This window comes from Cavia porcellus, unplaced genomic scaffold, assembly GCF_034190915.1.
Source record: "Cavia porcellus strain 051 isolate PalLab524CR breed Dunkin Hartley unplaced genomic scaffold, mCavPor4.1 scaffold_3, whole genome shotgun sequence".
Classification (NCBI taxonomy): domain Eukaryota; kingdom Metazoa; phylum Chordata; class Mammalia; order Rodentia; family Caviidae; genus Cavia; species Cavia porcellus.
The window spans coordinates 111849965-111872418 of NW_026947486.1; the positions used below are offsets into that span (position 1 = coordinate 111849965).

The 22454-nt window shown below is 39.1% G+C and overlaps 1 protein-coding gene and 1 non-coding gene across 2 annotated transcripts; both read left to right on the forward strand.

The window, feature by feature from the left end:
- The first annotated feature begins 536 nt into the window (after positions 1–536).
- On the forward strand, positions 537–644 carry LOC111755336 (U6 spliceosomal RNA). The gene has a single exon (XR_002789891.1). It is a non-coding gene; the product is annotated as a U6 spliceosomal RNA (small nuclear RNA).
- A 16127-nt stretch (positions 645–16771) lies between these two features.
- LOC100735342 (tubulin monoglutamylase TTLL4-like) lies at positions 16772–20152 on the forward strand. Its single transcript, XM_063245606.1, has one exon. It carries the CDS (start codon positions 16772–16774, stop codon positions 20150–20152), a length of 3381 nt encoding a protein of 1126 aa, XP_063101676.1.
- The last annotated feature ends 2302 nt before the right edge of the window (positions 20153–22454 follow it).

The window sequence follows — 22454 nt, forward strand, 5'->3', positions numbered from 1 at the left end:
GTTCCAGTACGTCAGAGGTCTGTGCATGGGGCTGGTTCCCAGACTGGGCTTGCTTCCTGGTGTGGTCTTCTTTTTTCTACCTCTGGTCCATGAATGGTGTTGACCTATGGGGAGAAGCTGGGCTCTGTTTGTTCAAGTCCAGTGGCAGTCTGTGCATGGCACTGGTTCCCAGACTTATTTGTTGAATTGTTTTGGTCTCTCTTGTTTCTTTTGTTGGATGATTATTGGCCTAGTTGGGAAAGATGGAAAGATAGATCTAAAAAACACAGTTTTCCAAGGAGAGATTTGTTTTCTTTAGTTGCTTTATTCTGAGCATCCGAACAAGACTCTGTTTCTCTGCCTATCTGGTGGAGTCACAAATCTTAAATGAGTGACTGTCTAAAATAAATGCTTTGTCTTTCTATTATGCACATATGTTCTCATCACTGGCACACCCATACCTCCCTCTTGTTTTCTATTTCTGATGTTAGAATAATCTTTAGTAGAACTTTCCTATTAGGCATACTAAGTAATGTTGATTGTAAAATATGAGAGCTGTGCTGGATTTGCCAGCACATATACTAAAGTTGGAACAATATAGCGAATATTAGAATGCCCCCTGTGCAAGCATTACATGCATTTGTGAAGAGTTATTCTTCCTTGTATGCTGTTTTAGTTATTTTTCTCTCTCATTGTTGAGAAAAAATAACTGATGTCCAAAGTTAGGGAAGAGAAGATTTATTTCTTACAGGTTGGGGTTTTCAGTCCATAGTCAATTGACTCCCAGTGGAAGGGTGGTATGGCAGGGTGGCATGGCAGGGCCGTTGTTCATGACCCCTGCAAAACAGCAAGAACAAACAATGCAAAGAGAAAGACATCCTTTCTTCCTGCCCTTACAGTGTATACCAGCTCCACTCCTGGGTGGGTATAGCACTCACACCACCAATCCCAGTGCTAGACAATGAACCAATCACGAAGACCAGACTCAGCCATGTCCATGATTGCATGAGGTAGGGGAGGGGGGCATTGGAAAACAAACCATAATATATGCCTGAGGTTGCCTGAGATTCATAATCAATACTACAGGCCAGTTGTCACAGAACTTGTGGCTAGGCCAAACAGGCAGTAGGTTCTCATTCCCAGTAAATTGAAGAGATAGGATCCTGCAATAGACTCAAAAGCCAAAAGTGGGCTACACTTTGAAGGCATTTCTGATAAGTAGTCATTTCCTGAGGGTTCTTGATACTAGCAATAAAGCTACCTACCATAAACAATTTACAAGCATCAACACAGAAACTGAATGGAAAAATACTAAGTGGAGAACAGGGAAGCAAGATGCAATCCCAGATTTTGTCCTAATGCGTAGAGGGCAATGAGGTAGAAAAATCTGAAAGCCATCCACATGGATTCTCTGAAGTGGCAACAATGAAAGAGACAAAGCAGATAAACAATGCTTTAGAAAAAATCAAATTAAAAAATTTCTCAGACCTATGAAAAGAAGACAATCATATTGAAGGGTGTGAGTAGTGATCATAGAGTAGGTACAGGTTTTAAAGATAGAAGACTTTACAAAAGTTATGAAAATTATGAATTCCCAACATAGGAAAAAAATGAAATCTATGAAACAAATCCAAACAGATATTCAGGAGATTAAAAATTCTATTGAGAGTATATGTAGCAGAATGAGACAATGTGAGGACAGGCTATCCGATCTAGAAGACAGGTTTCTGGTTCGGGATTATGAAATGAAAAATTTGTTAAAAATGGCAAGGGAATACAAAAAAAACAATCAAACAGCAGCTAAATGATGCAAAGAAGAATAACAAATGATTTATTACAGTCAATGAAAAAGCAGGAGATAGTGCAAATGACATCAAAATCCTGTTCACAGAAGTCATGACAGAAAACTTCTCAAGCAGGGAAAAAGTATTTGACATAAAGGAAGTAAGGCATATACCGTACAAGTAGCCAAAAACAAATCTACACCAATGCATGAATAGTCAAGATTCCAGAAATTCAACACAAGAACAGAATATTAAAATATATTAGACAACAGAAACAACTCACCAGTGGTAGATCAACTAATGGGCAACTTTTAACACCCAGTTGAACTGAATCAGCATGCTTCTGGGTGTGGAAGGCCTACGTGAGTATCATTGCCAACAGCATAAAAGGACAACTGGGGGGGGGGAATGTGTGCTATTGATCCTCCTGGAGAAGCTTGTCATGCTGGCTTTTGTGATATAAACTCAATTGGTCTCATCATCTGAGAAGCTTGGTTCTCATTGTTGCTGAGGATGGCTGTGGTTTTTTCAAGGGAGCTCTGGTCCTTACCATGAGTGTTGCTACCTGTCTCCAGTTTAGATCCCTCAGCCTCCTGGTACAGATCCTTCATCTCACTGGTCTAGCTTCCACCACTGAATTCTGGGCCTTCCCTATGTAGATCCTTAATATAGACTAACAAAATACATTTCTGTGGGATTTAAGCTTCCAAATGACTTACAGTGGACATTGCCATGGGAATTAGGTCCTTAACTAGGTTTTTTGGATATCTAGTGTGTGGTGGTTCTCCTGCATTCTTTTGCATTTGACACTTCAGTTGAATATTATAAAACAATTCTATAAGTTATGGGTTCTCTATTAAATCTTTTCCCTTGCAAACCCTAACTATAATATCAACTATAAAGGAAAGTCCAACAGAATCACAGTAGTGTTCTCAACACAAACCCTTAAGTCAAGGAGAGCTTCAGTTATTTGAAGCCATAAAAGAAAATAACCTCCAACACCAATTGATGTAATGTGTAAAACGCTCTCAAAATTGACCGAGAAATAGATACTTTCATGATAAGAAACATCTGAAAAAACACTTTACCACTAAACAAGCACTCCAAAATGTTTTGAAGGATAATCTAGAAAGATAGAAGAAAGACTAAAATTCCTTCAACTGTAGCCGAGTGACTCCACCAGATAAGGCAAGCAATTAAATAGGGGGAAAGAAAGAGAACTAATAACAGGAAAATACCATGACAAAGATAAGTCAATACACATCAGTTATGACTTGTGTCTTAGTTACTTTTCTTGTTGATGAGACAAAACACCCAACACCTAAAGTTAAAGGAGTAAAGATTTATTTAGCTCACAGATCGGGAAGGTTTCAGTTCATAATTGGTGGCTCCATGGCAGAGTATGGCATGGTGGATAGGCTTCACAGTGGAAAAACAGTTCATGATGGGGAAAAAGTAGCAGAGCAACAAGAGAACCACATCTCTTTCTGTCCTCTTATCTTATACCTTAAGGACAGACAGCACTCACACCCATAATCGTAGTGCTTTAATTGTAGCATAGAACCATAAAATAATCCAAGTCTCGCACATTCTAAATCCAGCCACTTTTGAAAAAGCCTCACTTATGACTGCATGAGACTTGGGGAAAGACATCTAGACACAACAAGCATCGGGGCCTCACTACACAAATCAAAAGAAACATACTGGTAAATAAATCATGAAACAAGATCCAAAAATGTGCTATGCACAAGAAACACATTTAACTCCAGAGCAAATTTACAGACTGAAAAAATCAAAGCATGGAAAACATTCCATGTGATGGGAACACAAAATGGGGCTAGCTGTTCTATTTGCAAACAAAATGAATTTCAAGACATGATTGATCAATAGACAAACAAGGTCACTGCATACCTATTCAGGGAACAATTCAAGAGGAAGAGATAATAATCATAAAAATAGGTGTACCAAATACCAGCACATCCAGTGTATAAAACAATATTGATGGGCATGAAAAATCAAATAAATACTAATATAACTACAATGGATGATCTTAGTTCTGCACTGTCACAAATAGGACAGCTGGACCAAGGATCAATAAAGAAACATTAGAACTGGACTAGATTTTTGAACAAATAGACTTAGTAGATATCTACAGAATGTTCCTCCCAAAATATTAGAATATGTAATCTTTTCATGTGCAACTGGAAAGTTGTACAAAAGATACTGTCACATACTAGCTCATGGAACATGCTTACATAATAAAGTAAATGAAATTATCGTATGCATATTATTAGGCCATAGTGCAATGAAATCCAAAGTTGATGGCAAAAGAAACTACAAAAACTGCATAAAAATATGGAAAATAAATAACACCCTCCTGAACAACCACTGAGTCACAGATGAAATTAAAGAAGATAATAGACAGTAGCTAAATAACATCAATATAACACAGCACAACATAGAACACACAATGAAAGTAATGCTAAAAGGAAATTTATAGTGGTGATTTCCCATATCAGAAAACCAGAGTGAGTTCAAATAAACAGCATAATGTTGAACCTCATGTTTCTAGGGGAAAAAAAGTCAAGCCCAAAGCTCATATGAGGGAGGAAATTCTAAAGATCTGAGCAGAAATTAATGCAATCGAGACTAAGAAAACAATATAAAGAATGAATTAAAGAGTTGGTTCTCTGTAAGATTAAGTAAAATTGACAAAACCTTATCAAAAAAGGAAAGACTCAAAATCTATGCAACTAGGAAAGAAAAGGGTGAAATCATAACAGATACTATAGAAATCCAGAAGATCAATAACTAATTCAAGGATCTGTATTCCAATAAGTTAGAAAACACAGGAAAAAATGACACACACCTAGATATATTTGAAATAGCAAAGTTGAATCAAGTAGAAATAAAAATTCTGAATAAACCAATATCAATCAATGAAATTAAAGATGCAATTAAAAATCTACCAACACAGAAAATCTCAGGTGCTCATGGATTCACTGCCAAATTCTACAAGAAATTTAGAGAAGATCCAAGGTTGCTTCTTTTCAAAGCTTTTAATGCAATTGACAGGGAAGTGATATTCCCAAATTAAATCCTGATTCCAAAACCAGAGAAGGAATCAAAAAAAGAGAACTATAGGGCAATCTCCATTAAAAAAAAAGATGCAAAACTCCTCAATAAGATACTAGCAAACAGAATGCAGCAAGTGATCAATAAGATTATACACTATGACCAAGTAGGCTTCATCCCAGGGATGCAGGGATGGCTCAACATAGACAAATTAGGAAGTTGAATATACCGTAATAACACAGCTAAAGACAAAACCATACAATCATCTAAGTAGATGTGTAAAAAACATTTGACAAAGCCCATTCATGAAAAAATTAACAGAAAATTGGAGTAGATAATCTTTATCTGAATCTGATAAAAGCTTCTGTGATGAAATAGCAGCCAACATCATGCTAAATGGACAAAATCTGAATGCTTTTCTTCTGAAATGAAGAACAAGACAAGGATGTCCATTGTCACCATTCTTATTCACTATATCTCTGGAAAAGCTTGCTAGAGAAATTACACAAAAGAAAGAAATAAAATGAAAAAGGATAGAAAAAATTATCATAACTTGCAGATGGCATTATACTCTACAAAGGCCTCAAAAGCCCAACTTATACATTTAATAACTAAATTCAATCATATAGCAGAAGCATTCCTGTAAATAAATAATAAACTCACTGAGAAAGAAATTATAAAACAACACCTTACACAATAGCATCCAAAAACAAATAATCCAACAAAAGAAATACCTAGAAATCTATCTAATAAAAGAAGTAAGATTTCAACTTTGAAATCTATAGTACTCCAAATAAGGAGATGAAAGAGAAGGTCAAAGAGTATGTCAGAAAATGGAATGATATAACTTATGCTTGCGTAGGAGGAGCTAATATAGTGAAAATAGCCATATTCCCAACATCAATATATAGATTTAATGCAATCCCCATCAAAATATCAATAGTATTTCTCACAGAGTTAGAGAAAGAAATCCTAAAATTCACTTGGAGTCAGAATAGAACTAGAAAACCAAGAGCAACACTTTGCAACAAAGGCAAGGTTTAGAGTATCACTTACTTGAAATTATACAATGCTGCTATGATTAAAACAGCATAGTACTGGCAAAAATAAGACTCAAGGATCAATGGAACAGATTATGAAATGCAGATACAATTCCAAAAATTCAGTCACTTTATGTCTTGTTGCTGAGGCAAAATATGTGGCACCCTAAATGAAGAAAGGAAAGGTTTATTTAGCTTAGTTTGTGGAGGTTGCGGGCCATCATCAGCTGGCTCCAAGGCAGGGTGGCATGGCACTAGAGCAACCATTCATGGTGGCTGCAAGTGACAAGAGCAAACAGGGTAAAAATGGAAAAGCGTGTCCCCTTCCCTCCCTTATATAGTGTGTGCCGGCTCTTGGCCCCTGGATCTATGCAGCACTCACAACACCAATCCCAGCACTAGACAATGAAACATTCACAAACACTAGACTCTGCTGCCTCCATAACTGCATGAGGCTTGGGGAGCCATCCAAACACAAACTATAACATTCTACCTCTGCCCCCCCAAAGATTTACGTGCATCCTCTATATAAAAGACATTTAGTCAATCTCCAAGAGCTGTCAAAGTCCTAACAGTTTCATCAATGCAGAAAACTTTAAGTCCCAAGTTTCTTCCAAGATATAAGGCAAAATCATTTGTAACCCCCCATACAAATGAAAACAAAGTTAAACACTTCCAAAATACAATCATAAAAAATAAACATTACCACTTAAAAAAGTACAAATGGAATACAAAAGATTGGAACCAAAACAAGTCCAAAATCCAGCAGGGCAAACATTAAGCCCTGGAGTTCCACATCCAGCATCTGAAGAAATCTGGTGGTGAGCTTCAAAAATGCTTGGGTGACTCTACCACTATGGTACTTCCTGTGATTCGTGCTTCCATGGCTTCTCTCTTAGGCCTGCTCTGCTCAATCCTTGCAGCTTTCCTTAGATGATCGATCCACTCTCCTGGCCTTTTTAAACTTCTCAGTTTTCCATTGCACCTTTGACTTCACACTCACAGATTCACATTCTACCCTCTCAAGGGTACACTGTCTGGTCTCCAAGGCCCTCTGAAATAAGGGCAGAAACATTTTTAACCTCAGAGCTTGTCCTCCATGTGCCTAAAACCAGCACTTATGTGGATGCTGCCAAGGTCTGCTGCAAGCTGGAGCAGTATCCAGTCTTTCCTTTTTCTTGGCTATAGGGGTCAAGTGCCTGGATCTGTGAGCACTCTGAACCTATGAGGAACAGCTTCTCTATGCTGCCACTATTCTGGAACTTGGTGTGGCCACCTCCATTTTAGAAACTTGTGTGGCTTATATTGCAACTTTCTCCTCCATGCAAAGTCTTACACTTTTGTAGTTTTGAGGCTGAAAAGGGTGGAGGCCTGCTGCCTCTTCCTGTGATGCCTGCAGGGCATCTTTTTTTGTTTTGTTTTCCTGTTCCTTTTCAGAAATTGAGATCTCCACTGTATCTTTAGAATCCACATCTTTCTGGCCCAAGTCATAACATTTTAAGTCAGCCTGATGGGTTCTTTGCTCTTTATTTACAACATAAATCTGGCTAAAAGACCCCAACAATAGCCATGCCACCACCCCAACACTTGACTGCCTTGAAATTTCTTCTGCCAGCTTAATCAGTTTCCTTCTATTATTCTTAGTCTCAGGTAGTCTCTGGACACAAGAAAAATGCAGACAGACTTTCTTCCAAGCCAAACATACATCAACTGGAGTCCAACAACCAATGCAGTCCTGTCCAGCAGAAACCTCCCGGATCTAGTCTTTACCAGCAGGCTTTCTATTAACCTTCTGGTATCCTGAGCTCTGACCAGAATCTCCCTTGCAGAACAGCATAAGGTGTTTCATCACCACTCTTTCAGGCAATATCACCAAACTCTTCCCATAACTCTTTCCAAATTTCTTGAACCACATGCTCAGGTATAGTCACAGCAACAAGTCCACTCCGTTGGAAACAAATTCCGTCTTGGTTTATTTTCTACCTGGCACTTCAAATGAAGGAAGAAAAGGTTTCTTTAGCTTACAATGTGTGGAAATTTCAGTCCATCATCAGCTCTCTCCAACTCAGGGAGCTATGGCACCAGGGCAACTGTTCATGATGGCTGCAAATGACAAAAGTGAACAGGGTAAAAAAGGAAAAGCATGTCTCCTTTCCTCCCTTATAGTGTTTTCCAGCTCTCCACTCCAGGGTGAAGGCAGCACTCACCCTAACAATCCCAGGGCTAGACAATGAATCAATCACAATCTGCATAAGGTTTGGGAGGCCATGCAAACATAAATCACAGCACCTTATCTTTGACAAAGGGGCCAGATACATTCACTAGAAGAAAGTATCTTCAATAAATGATGCTGGAAAAACTGGCTTTCCACATGTTGAAGATTAAAACTAGATGTATATCTCTCATCATGCACTAAAATGGAAGTGGAACAAAGACCCAAATATTAAAGCAGTAACACTAAATCTACTACAACATAGAGTAGGTAGAACTCCTGAAGACATAGGTGTAGACCAAGACATTACTGACAAAATTCCATCTGCACTGGAAATATTATAATCAACTATGTTCTTATCTTATTAAAAAGGCTTTTTATGGCAAAAGTAACCACCAACAAAATGAAGAGACAATCCACAGAATTGGAATATTTTTCCAGTTCTTCCTCAAAGGACTGACATCTAGAACATATAAAGGACTAAAAAAAACAAACAAACAAACAAAAAAACCACAACATATCCTCCAAATTTAAAGACACTTTCAAAAAATGGACATCAAAATGAGTAGACACTTCTCAATTGAAGAATAAAGGGCATATGAAAAAAGGTTCAATATCACTGGTCATTCAAGAGATGCCAATGAAGTAACACTGAGATTCCTTTTCACTCCAGAAAGAATTGCTATCATCAAATAATCAACCAATAACAAATGCTGCACAGGCTGCCACGGCAAACGAACACTTGTCCACTGTTGGTTGTAGTGTAGACTGGTATAGTCACTTTGAAAATCAGTGTGGAGAATTTCCAAAACTCTAAAACTAAGGTTCCATTGGACTCAACTATTCCCACTCTTAGTATCACCTAGAAAAAGTTAAAGATAGCAAACCATAGCTATATACGTACACCCATGTTTATAATGACACAGTTTGTAATAGCTAAATGTAGGAAACAGCCCATATGCCCATCAACAAATGAATAAAGAAGATTTTTTAATACAATGGAGTACAATAATTTTTAAAAATACAGTGGAGTGCTACAGTGTCATAAAGCAGGATTCAGTTTGATACATTTCTAGATAAATGGATGCCCCTTGAGACCATACTCTTAAGTGAAATAAATAAGAAACACAAGTTTAAAGAGCATATTGTTTCTCTGTTGTGAGAAACTGAAAGTTTAACTAGAGTCTAAAATATATAATAGGTATTAGAAAATGTGATGAATATATTCAAATGGGAAGGGAAACAAGGGAAGAGGGGGGAAAGGAAGAACTGGAAAGGGGAAAAAGAGAATAGAAGGAAAAATGGGAACAAAATCTTCATAAATGAGGTAAAGGGGCATTAAGAGGACAGGAGGGGATTGGAGAAAAAAAGAAGTGGTATACATTATGTACAGGTACCAATTCCCTATGATGAATGTGATGATTGTGTTTATCTAAAACATACAAATAAATTTAATGTGAGTAAAAATATGAAAGCTATGAATTACATGATCTCTGGTTTTCATATGTTTATGTCACTTAAAACACACTAGAACATGGTAGAATCCTGCTTTTCCAATCAGTTACCATCACCTTTCTCATGAGGATCCTGGTAACCTGTTTCTATTCTGAAGTGTACCTTCTTTAAATTGACACAACTGGACTCTAATTCATTTCTGGTAATTATGGCTTGTGAAAGTACCTGAGGGAATTTGTGTCCAGTCAAATGATAATAAAATATTTATTATTTTTCTCTGAATTTTGAGACGACCCTTCAGAACAGATTGTATTGTTTAGAAACACCCAACATTGACTAAACCCAGTGTGGATTCTAGGACAGTCTCTTCAAAGGTGTCATTTCATCTCCATTATCGATAGTGATTAGAAGATTTGTGATATTTATACCTCTTGCTTACAAAGATGATTTGTGGTGACTTTTAATATGCTTATAAAAAGACTAAGAATTTATAGAGGCTGATGAGGAAGGAGTTACACTGAGGAGTATCTCATTAATGCAAATACAGTAATGATTGAGGCTGAATATGTGCTTCAAGGATATAAATGAGAGGCAAGGTAATAAAAGGAAACAATGGGTAACACAATTTCTATGATTGGATACAAAGAAAACGTACTTTCTTTATGGGGGCAAACTATACCTAGTTTATTAAATTCATCCTGGGGTTATGATTGAGCGAAAAGTGACTAAGGTAAATATTATATACAAAAATAATTTATCTAATGGCTCCATATGCAGGAGATATTGCACAGCAAATGGAAGCATCTTCAATTCTTCTTACTATAAAATAATTCATTGTCATTTTGTGTACTGAGCTTTGATGAAATCCAAGAGCATGATGTTAAGGTAGGCAGCACGGCCAGGGATTATCATGCACTACTGCAATCCCACTACATTGAAAAGCTGAGGCAGGAGGGTTTTAAGTTGGAGCTTAGCCTGAGCAACTTAGCAATTTAGTGAGACTGTATTTCAAGGGCTGGGGATGTCACCCAGTATGACCTGGTTTAGTGCCCACTAGTACTCAAAATAAAAAGTTAGTCAAAGGAAAATGTACCCACTCCCCATCATAAATATAATGATTATGTACTGCAAATATGTACTAATTTTTTTAAAAAACATTATAATCTGAGCCAAAAAAAGTGATAACCAAAGCAGAAGATTTAATAACTCAAGAACTAAAGGCCTGCCTTTTTAAAAATAAGATCAAATAGGTGCAGAAATTGCTATTTATTTATTTCTATGTAAATATTATTTAAAAGTTAATTTTATTAATTCATATTTCCTCCCCATAATGATTACATTTCTTTTGGGGAGTTGATACATATGCATAATACATCTCAATTGTTTTTACTTTCTTGTTCCCTCCCCTATCTCGCTGATATGTCTTTTGGTCACATTCCTTTTACAAAAGACTTGTATTCCTATTTCTTATTATCTATATCTTATTTTGCCTTTATTTCTACCTAAGGTTTCTTGTATAAGATAGGCTATGTGATATTTGAACTTGTGTGCCTGGTTTATTTCTTGGAATAGTATGTTCTCAAAGTATATCTTTTTATCTACAAATCACTCAAATTTATCCTTAAGGTAGAGTAGCACTCCCTTATATATAAATAATATACATTATCCATTCATCTGTTGATGGATGGATAGGTCACCTCCAAATTTTAGGTATTGTACGTTGTGCTGCTATAAACACAAGAATACGTGTATCACTGTCCTATGACATCTGTAACTGTTTCTGGGAGGTGGCTTGGAAGGAATTATTTGGGTATTTTTAGTCTGTGAGGAATCTCTCTACTGATTTCCATGGCCCATCATTTTTGTGTGTTGTTTTGTCTTTTGGTTTTTAGGTGTTACTTTTTAATAATTTTCTATGGATAAAGGTTTCATATTTCAAAGTACATGATTAGGTCAGAAGAAAGTTGAACTTGTGGCTTCAATGAGCCAATGGCTGCGAATTTTAAATGACTTGAGTTTTGTTGGGCTTTTACAAAATTGTAGGAATGGGATTTTCTTAAAATCCTTCAACAGCGTAATTCTGATTATTATTATCATTATTTATTGAACTGTAACTTGGCAATATTGCTTCCAGAGGTTGAGAGCCCATATTCAGACTTCTTCAACCAGTATTTTAGGCTTCCATTTTTAGAGCAGAATACCTCAACAAGTTCTTTGGCTACAAGAAATTGCCAGCTACCTAATAGTTTGAGAGACCACTATCATCAGACAAATAGCAGATGAACATGATTCCGAAAGACAATGTTACTAAGTAAATAAGAATATATATTTTTCTGTGTTTGAAGAAAATAAACACACAAAATAAAGTAAAATGCTCCATGATTCTAGATCAGTGCTCTTTGGGGTCAAGATCAGAAGCCAAAAGGCTCCAATCCTACTCAGCTATAAACTTGATCAAGCTCTCAGTTGGGGTGTCCTAGACTTTTCCTGACACAGAATATCAGCATAGTACTAGACGATATCTAAATTTTCTTTAATTAAGAATCTGATTTTATTTGTAAGAATACTCCAGAAAGCTACAACTTGAGGCGATTGTCTGAATGAAATATTAAATAGATGAATGCTCAGTCTTGTCCTCTTGGGTCCAAAAAGCATGCTATATGCTTAAAGCATATGTGAGACAATGGTTATCCCTGAATAACAGGGCTGATAGGTAGAAGCATTTGAATAGCAATTATCATAAAGGATGACTCTGTTGTGTAGTTTAACTGCAGGTTAATCAAGTATTTCTTGATTAACTAAATCAAGGTAAATGACCTCAGAGTTGTGTTACTTAGACTTGGAGAGCTGACATAGTAGCTCCCTTGTACTGACATGTTAGGTCAACAGGCATCTGAATTGGCGAATAGATTCACATTCATCTACTGAACAGAACAGAGCAACTGAAGGTGCTTGTTTGGATGAAATGCTGAGAGATCAGAGGTTCAAACTTCAAATACGCTAAGTAGTTTATGCTCTTCAAAATTTCTTCTCCAGCCTCTCCACTCTCTTACTCTCTGGGTTTTATTTGGGTTCAGGCAATGGAAGACACCAACAAGACATAATAAGAGGGAAAAGTCACAATTTGTATTTCCTTTCATCCCCGTAGCTGAGTTTAGGCTTGGCAGTGGCTGTGCCATTCTCCTGAATATCATAGCTCCTGTTGGGCTTCTTTCTTTTTTATTTACTTCTTCCTCTGGAACCCCCCTCTTGCCCTGGCAGCAACTTGCTAGCCCCCAGATCCTTCAACTCCCTTTCCATTCCCTTGTTTATAAATAGTCACGTCATTGAATTCTTTAATTATATGTTTCAGTATGCCATCTGTTTCCTGCCAGAATATTAATGAAGAATTGTTTTCATATAGAAGGCAGACTAAACTATGGGACTGGGTGCAAGGGATAACATTAAAGGACAGAAGTTGTGAAGAAAGATGTTTTGATTCAAGCTCTCTTCAAATGCAAAGGATTCCACTAGAAATAAATTAAGGAGGTAGTAAACCTCTGCTACTATAGGTGTTCATACAGACTTTTTTACAGTAAGGAAGTGGGGCAGCATAAATGGTAGTTAGGAATAGGTAAAATTTCATTTAATCTGTTGTAAGAGACAGCACATCACTGTAAGATACTATATTTCTTCTCCTTTTCCTCTGAGTTTGCCCCAGCAAAGTAAATGGTACTCACAAACTGAGTGATGAGGGGAGCCACACTCTCCATCCTGAGCATCTTGTGTATGCACTGCATGCTAACAGCCACTCCCGGGAGAGGGCTGACACCAGGCAAGCTGCTATCCCTTCCCTTTCAAACCGAATCAGAGCATAGGATGCTTGCCTGTACTAGGGATTCCCTATGACTTTTCCTATTTCTTCTATCCTTCTCCTCCTCTTTATTTCTTACTTCTTTTTTTCCTTCAACTATTGATCCATCCATTCATCCATGCATCCACTAATATTTTTGCCCCATATTCCCACAGCAGTGTTGGAATCACTGTGGTAGAGGACTAGGAAGGAGCAAATGAAAAAAAAAAAAAAACATTCATTCAGCTCATGCTTTCGGAGATATACTGTGGTAAGAGAGACAGACAGGACAGTGCTGGCAAAATAGTTGTTTTTATTTTCTTTATCTATTTTCTGTATTTTAGAATTTCCCCCTTCAGTGCCTATACGTTCAACTTCCTCAAACCCTTCCTCTCTTTTTGTTAATCCACTTCCATCCTTTTTCTTCAGATTCCCATTGCTGTAGCCACTTCTTTGAACCAGATTGTCACTGCCTGTCCGTGAAGTCTCTTGACTGTCCTCACCAATGTTAAGAGAAGGACACTCAAGTCTAGGGCAAAGGCAGCATTATGCATTGCTATCTGTTTTCAACCAGAATAAGGATAAGTTAGTTTCCTTTTTATTCCTTTGAGAAAGAGGCATATTAATGAAAAGAACTTGTTATGTTAAAACAAAGGGAAGTGCATACGCACACAATATTGTAACACTGCTCATTACAAACTAGGTAATTAAGGATAAAATGAGAGAAAAATGCATTTGCAGTGCCAAGATGCCTGACCCATACGTATGTGTTAAGATTCCTTGGAGCACCAACTATAACAGAATTACCTTTCCTTTTAAGAATTTTCAAAACGATTCTCAAATGCCTGTACTTTTCAGACTAACCAACAAAAGTGTCTTTGTCATATTAAATGCAGTGAAATATTGTTATTAGTCTTTTTCAGGGCCATAAAGTTGACTATCAAAACTCAACTTTCTCGGTTGGTCTTTGAAACTTCAAATGTCCCACTATTTCTTTTGAGGTTATTTTATTTAAAAACACTTTATTATAGATTTAGAATGTAATAGTCACTGTCAGTTATGTTAGTCAGATGCAGGGAGATGCAGAAAGAAAGAAAAAAATAAAATCATAATTATTGCAAACAGTATGATTGAGCCTAGCCACATAGAATATTTTCTGCAAAAGCAGTGGTCTTTTCTTGACATGGGTTCATGCAGTGATGATATGCATGTGCTTTGGAAAACACTGTGCTCTTCAAAGTTCAAAAGTTCAGATGCTTGCCGCTCTACAGCACTTCCCGCATCATTTAGATGCAGGCGATATATTTGTCACCCATGGTGCTGCCAGTTCTCGCCAATATCGTAAGAGTATCTTATGCTATAAATGACCCCTGGGTGAGGTGTTCTCTTTCATTGCAGCATGTATGTGATATAAATATATCACATAATGGAGCATCAGGTAAAGGCATGGCATATACTCTTATTTCCAAAGCTATGGTTTGAAATTGAGTTAAATTTTATCAGTTCACAGAATCTGAGAAATGCGTGTTCACACATTCCAGAGCACTGAAGGGGAAATTTCCTCCCAGTTTTCTGTATCAATCCTTACATTGTTGGAAGAAGAGAACAGAATCTAAGTGGCTACCACATACAATGTTTTGGTATTCACCTTTTACTACAATGTTGATAGATCTTAAATTTAGTTGATGAAGAACACTATCTTATCTCATGATTTCTCTTAATATGAGAAATGAAGTATAAATAAAGAGAAAAATAGAAGATAGAAGGTAGGAAATAGGGAGATAGGTCTTTTGCAAAGGGTAAGGTAGTCAAGAGACAAAAGGGGAGTAAGAGGAAGGGAAGAAGATGAAAATAGGGGGATCAAGAGATAGGTGGAGAGAGGAGGAAAGGAAGAGAAAGGGGATGAAAAAAGGAGTGTAGAGTGTTATGCACATGTACCTACTCCACACAAAGAGTGTAAACATTGTGTATTACAAACACGTACCAATAAGTTTAAATTTAGGTGGTTACCTTAAATAGTACTGCTATAGATCTACAGTGGTCAAATTTGTAGTAACTAGTCAAATGTTGCTGTTTAAATGTACACTAATGAAAATGAAATAAAATAAAACATTCAGGTCCTCCAGTCATGCTAATGTATTTTCAATTACTTACTAGGGTAGTGTAGATATGTGTATTTTCATCACAACTGAACGTTTTATTGGATTGCACTGGTATAGGTAACTCATTCATCTAGATGTGTGTGTGTGTTTTTTTTTGTATGATTTCATAGGACATCCTCATAACCTAAAGCTATAGAAGGTAGCAGAGTTCAGGGACACGAGACATCTACAGAGCAATGAGGCACTCAGATGACTAAAGGAAGTGAGGTGGTGGGTAAGAAAAGATGTGTTATTCTGACACATCTATTGGCTGTTTTGTGCTAGGGGGCATATAGTGTTTCAATATTTATATGCTATTTAATTTGAATAATCAGTACAATAAAAGCAAAAGTATAAAATATATTTCGAAGTATTTTTATATTTACCTCATAAATTTTTTTTTTATGACTGAAGAAACATATGTTATACGAGTGACTTTTTGGCACTTTGAAATTTAATTATTTTGATCTTTTGGTCTGCGGACTTACCAACTGTTTTCCTTGAAATCATTCTTAAGTATTGAGTTAGCTAGAAGCAAAGCCTGGGAGGACTGGGCTTGCCCAAGTGTAACATTATATGTCAGATTGCATTAACGTCACATAGTACTACAATATGGCACTCAATTCCACATGTGGGAGCACACAAATATCCTTTGCAGCTAAGGGAGGGGTATGTATTTTGCTTCACAGAGTCATTGAAATGACTCACTCTATCATAAGCAGCTCTCCAAAAGTGTAATTTAGAAAAGGAATATCATCCAGAAAACTAAAGCATATCTAAATTCCATACACATTTTCATAGTTCTTCATAGATGAAATGGGCTTTTGTAACTGCCTGTGATTGTGCACAGGCATTTGCACGCACATTGACACACACACGTACACGGACACACACCTCTAAAGATGCACTAACAAGACATCAGGAGACTGTAAGGTACATTGGCTCCTGCGGGCCCGCACTGCGCATGTGCGACAGCAACGTCAACAGCAAAGGATACGTGACAGTGCGTGGTCGCTAGGGGCAACTGAGGACTCTCGTTTGCCCAGCACCCCCACGAGGAAGCCGCGCGGAGCCTAGCTGGGTCCCAGAGGCTCCTAAAGTAAGTTACTGGCGAACTGCTGATTAAAGGGTCAGTTCAAGGGGATTCTTTAGCCATCCGAGACAGCTGACAGATTTTCAGGATGGTCCTGATAGTTGGTAGTACCTGTCCTGAGCCAGGCCCCTATTCCTTGTGGCTGTGAAGCTGGCCCCACATGGCGTCAGGGGGAGAAGAGCTTAACAGTCCTGGCTTCCACTGCAGAAACAACTCCACGCTGTGCAGTGTCTCAGGGACAGTGCCTGCCCCGCCACCTGAGAGCCCCTCTGAGAGCAGAGCCTGGTCTCGGGCCTATCAACGGGTAAAGCCAATCTGGAAGTTGGAGAGGAAGCATGCTAGCCAATTACCCACAGGGCTGCGCCCACGCCTCCTACGGGTCTCACCTCGGGCAGCACGTTTCTCTTGCTCCAGATCTTTAAGTAGCTCTGGCAGCACAAGTGGCATCACAGACCATGACAACTCCAATTACTTAGGCTCTCTCCCAGGCCTGTTCAGCAGTGCCCTGCTTTACCAGCAATCTGACAATACACACAAGACGTTGCACCAATCAAGGTCTTTCCGCGTGCATTCGAACACATCAGATAAAAGACCCTTTTCGGTCCCTCAGAAGAGGATCCCTGCCAGTGCCAATTACAATAAAGCCACTTCTTCCACCGTCTTCCCCACAGTCCCGTCCACAGATCCATGCCTGTCATTGCAAACATCTGGAAGAAAACCTTTCAGAAGGAGCCTGACTCCTGCCATCCCGAGCCGGATCCCATCTCCATTGTCCCTCTCAAAGTCTACATTGAACAGCAATATCTTCATGAAACCAAACGTCGTTAAAGTGCCTTTCTCTGAGGACACAGGGAGCTTAAAGCCAGTATCCTCAGCCAAGACTCACCGAGTGTTCTTACATCATTTGGGGATTACTGGAAACTGTGCAGCCCCAGTCTTTAACCATAAGATGCCCAAGTGCATTCGCACAGTCATAGATGATGCTACTGCCCGTATTACCCTGCCTACCCCTGCCTCCTTCACCACATCCACCATCAGCGTTGCTCCTTCCCAGTACAACCAGAAAAACTTAGGCACAAGAGCAGAGCCAAGGCCCTGGAAACTGGATGATAACTCCAATTCCCAGGCTCTACAAAAAGAGCCTCAGTTCACCGAGACTGTGAGGAAGTTGGCTGCAAAGGACACTGAGAAGAAACCACAGCAAGGGTGCCAGCCTGGACAGGCTTCTTTTGGAAATTCTAGCTTCCAGTGGAGCCTCCTCACCAGGAGCAGACGGTGGAAGCCTCCTTTGGTATGCCAGCAAGTTTCTCAGCAGAATGCTGGATCAGACAAGAAGATCTTCCCTGGAGCCTCAGATACTGCAGGATTGGACAGTATAACACATTGTACCAAGAGGAGCAACATTCACCTCGTTGCATCACACACCAACAGGCTTAACCCCAGCCCTGCCTGTGGATCTGTATTTGACCCCCTACCAGTTAGAGAAGACAGAGCTCCCATTCTTCCTATTCTCCCTTCTTCCCATCAGCTAGCTGGTAGAGCTGAAGTGGCCACTGGCTTGGCTTCCATTCATCTAGGCCAGACCAGGAAGGAAGAACGTGAGGAAAATACACCACTGGACTTACCTGCTGTTCGTTTGGATAACCACTGTCAGCCAAACCAGACAGAGGCTGAGGATACAGAAGAGCTAGTAGATGAATTGGAAGTCAGCTCCTGCCATGATGAGAATGAAAAGGAGGAGGGAGATGAGCGCTCACCATTAAATTCTGAATCCCCCAAAGAGTTGATGGCAGCAATCTCTCACTACAGCAAGGACATTGAGACCAAAGCCATTTCCAATCCTGAGAAAGCTGCACGACCAGCGCTCACATCTAGCCTCTTTTTCAATGTTCCCCCTACTATTTATTTTGGTACTCAGAATGAGAGAGTGGAGAAACTTCCCTGGCATCAGAGGAAGCTTCTACGATGGAAGATGAGTGTAGTGACCCCCAGCATTGTCAAGCAGACCATTGAGCGGTCCCATTTCTCAATTAGCAATAGAAATGATGATTGGCTGGGCTGCTGGGGTCGCCACATGAAGTGTACTGGTTTCCGAACCATTCGAGACCATCAGAAGTTCAACCATTTCCCGGGCTCATTCCAGATTGGGCGAAAAGATCAGTTATGGTGCAACTTATCTCGAATGCAGAACCGCTTTGGCAAGAAAGAATTCAGTTTCTTTCCCCAGTCTTTCATTCTACCTCAGGACTCAAAGGCCCTACACAAAATCTGGGAGAACAATACTTGCCAAAAGTGGATTGTAAAGCCACCAGCATCAGCTCGAGGCGTTGGTATTCAGGTGATCCACCAGTGGAGTCAGCTTCCCAAACGCAGGCCCCTCCTGGTACAGAGGTATCTACACAAACCGTACCTCATCAACGGCAGAAAGTTCGATCTGCGGATCTATGTTTACGTCACTTCTTATGATCCTCTACGGATTTACCTCTTTTCAGATGGACTTGCCCGCTTTGCCAGTTGCAAGTATTCCTCTTCTCTGAAGAGCCTTGGCAACAAGTACATGCATCTGACCAACTATAGCATCAATAGAAGGAATACTGAGTACCAGGCCAATGCAGATGAAACAGCCTGCCAGGGCCACAAATGGGCACTGAAAGCATTGTGGAAATACCTAAACCAGAAGGGAATCAGGAGTGATGCCATTTGGAAGAAGATAAAGGACATTGTCATAAAAACCATCATCTCATCAGAACCTTATGTGACCAACCTGCTCAAGATATATGTCCGGCGATCCTACAACTGCCACGAGCTGTTCGGTTTTGACATTATGCTAGATGAGAACCTCAAGCCCTGGGTGTTGGAAGTCAACATTTCACCCAGCCTCCACTCCAACTCTGCACTGGACATCAGCATCAAAGGCCAGATGATCCGTGACCTTCTGAATCTGGCAGGGTTTGTTCTGCCCAACACAGAGGACATCAGTTCCACCTCCTGTACCTCTAGCAGCTTCCCCGAGGGCTTATCCAGCTGCCCCACATGTCCATCAACTTCAGAATATCTTATTGCACAAAAGATGAAGAAAGCTTATTACCTGGCTCAGAAGGTTCCGGACCAGAAGATCTATGAATCTGTGTTGGATATTCTGACATCAGATGACATTCGCGTTCTGGTTGAGATGGAGGATGAGTTTTCTCGTCGTGGTCAATTTGAACGAATTTTTCCTTCCCATACCTCTTTCTGTTATCTCCGCTTTTTTGAGCAGCAACGATATTTCAACATTCTTGCCACCCAGTGGGAGCAGAAGTACCACAGTAACAGGGACAAAGCAATAGATCTCCTTCGGCATTGGTGTTTTAAAGGCTTCCACATGGGGGTTGTTGCTGGTTGTGCTCCACTGTGGTCGAAACCCACACCACTTCCAAGTGACCCAAAGAGGGATGAGATGCTCAGTGCCTCAAGCAAACCTGACAGTGGCAAGCAGGAGAAAACATCTACAGATGAGGACAGGGAGGATACCAGCAAAGAACCTGACCCTTCCATCTAGACACTATTTACTATCAAGAGCTCTAGGAAGACATTGAAACTTTCTGCTTCTCCTCCCTCCTGGTCAACCAGTGACTCCCTTCTAGTTTGCAATAAACCCATGACTGCCTGCCACCACACATCTTGTGCAAGAGCACCAACATCATCAACCTCATGGGAAGCAGCCTGCTGACCAGTGCCCACCAGCCTGCTGACCAGCCTGCATGCAGTTCTTGTGCTGCCAAGATTGGCATTTGATGGTGAAGGGGGGTAGGTAAGGAACCCTCATGTTCCTCCATCACCTGTCATCTAGCTGTGCACATCATATCTCATTTGTGCCTCAGGCGGGGTTTGGTTTGTACCTTTGCTGAAAAAAGCTGCCCATCAGTGACTGCAGTGAATTGTGTGGCCAGTAAACATTCGTGTTTAATGCCCCACCTCTTTATACCTTCTCATAATTGGTAGTGTGGGGGAAAGCTCCTATGTGTGGTTTTCCTAATCATTAACAATCTTGAACAATGAATAAAATCTAGGACAGGAAGCATTTGAACAGATTTTCCAATTTGCTTTTCCTGATCTCTTAAAAAGGACTCCAATGGCTTTGTTCCATGACATTGCCTGCTTATTGACACCAGTTCTCACAGAGCTAAGGTAGTCTGAGCGTTACCGTTCACATTGCTTCTGAGAAGGAAGATATTGATCATTTTTAGTTCAAGGATCGTCATCTTTCTTTATTTCTTTTCCTATCATTTGCCTAAATCTTAGTGTCCTACATACAGTTGGCAGTCAATGCATGAGGATTATTGCAATAAATATTCACCTTGGTGATTTCATGAAGGAGAGATCAGTGTATGATGGTTTATCATTTACAGTATCTTTAATACAAAAAGATTCAAAATAGAGCAAACAGGACACAGAGTTACCCTCTGACCCAAAGTATTCCCTGGTCCCAAATCCCACACATCAAATTTGGAAAAATTATGAGCATCTGGTGCCAATGAACAGAGATGCCTCAGAAATGAAAAACAAGTGGGGTGAGGCTTTACTTGCTGTAGCTTTGAGAATTTTCAGCCTGTATTTAGGGAATGAGTATCCAATCTTTTGCCTTGTTAGGATCTCATTGAGTGAAGCATGATTGTTTTAGGCTGTATATATATGTGTATATATATATATATATATATATATATATATAATATTTAATGTATAAAGGTAACAAAATGTCCTTGTTTATACTTTAACCTATTAGACTATTTTACAAAATAGCAGCCCAAATTCATTAATTAAGAAGAAAACATCTGCTTAATAACAATAAATGTCTAATGTCTGTCACACACACTTCTAGGTAGGTTGAAATATTATTACTGGTAATCTGAGTAGCTTACTCACCAAGTCACACAAGCACGGGTAACATATAATGCATGTGGAAATCAATTTGACGGACAGGCTTGGTTGTCACAGAAAGTGGAGGTATCCTTGCATTGTGCATCCACTCCTCATTCACTGTCACCTACACACTCCACAATTGAACACCGTGTAATCGAGCTGTGAAAAATGTATCTACAACTTGTATAAAATATTAAAATTTACCATCTCGTGGAGACTCATTATTAGCTGTCCAGGGAGGTGTGTGATCCATGAGCTGTGGTTTGGATTAGCCTGATTTAAAGGAAGAAATACTCAATTCTGTTACAGAATTGGAAATAGTGCCAGTTTGAATTAGGCAGATTCATCTTTTTTTTCACTGGAGTATTGTGCGGAGCATAAAAAATGGAGCTGCCTAAGTAATAAGAAATAATTAGCCCTATTCTAAACACCTCAAACAAAACCATAGAAGGTTCGAACTGTTTCCAAGTAATTTTTCTGTATCCCTAAGGAGATTTATAGAATAAAACTATGTAGCAACCTACAGTGTAAAATTGTAAAAAACATGATCTAGCATCCAATAAAATTTCTTAGGCATGCAAAGCAGCAAGAACCATGATAATAAAAATCCTCAGTTTATAGCTACACAGATCTAACACAAATGCTAGAGTTGGTAGATCTGAACATTCAATGAGTGATAACAGATTAAGCATGTTGAAAATATCAAGTATATAAATGGGCACTCTTACTTTTCTTATTGCTGAGACAAAATATTCAACACTTACAAGGTAAAGGAGGAAAAGTTTATTTGAGCTCAGTTTATAGAAATTTTAAACTACAGTTGATGGGCTGCAAGGCAGAATGACAAGCTAGAGGAATATCAAAGAGGAGAAACAGGCCATGGTAGGGCAGGCAGGAGGCATCAAGCTGCAAGTAGGAGGAGCCTGCTGTTTCTTTTTATC

Coding starts and splice junctions, on each gene's coding strand:
- LOC100735342 (XM_063245606.1), top strand. CDS start 16,772: ATGGCGTCAGGGGGAGAAGAGCTTAACAGTCCTGGCTTCCACTGCAGA.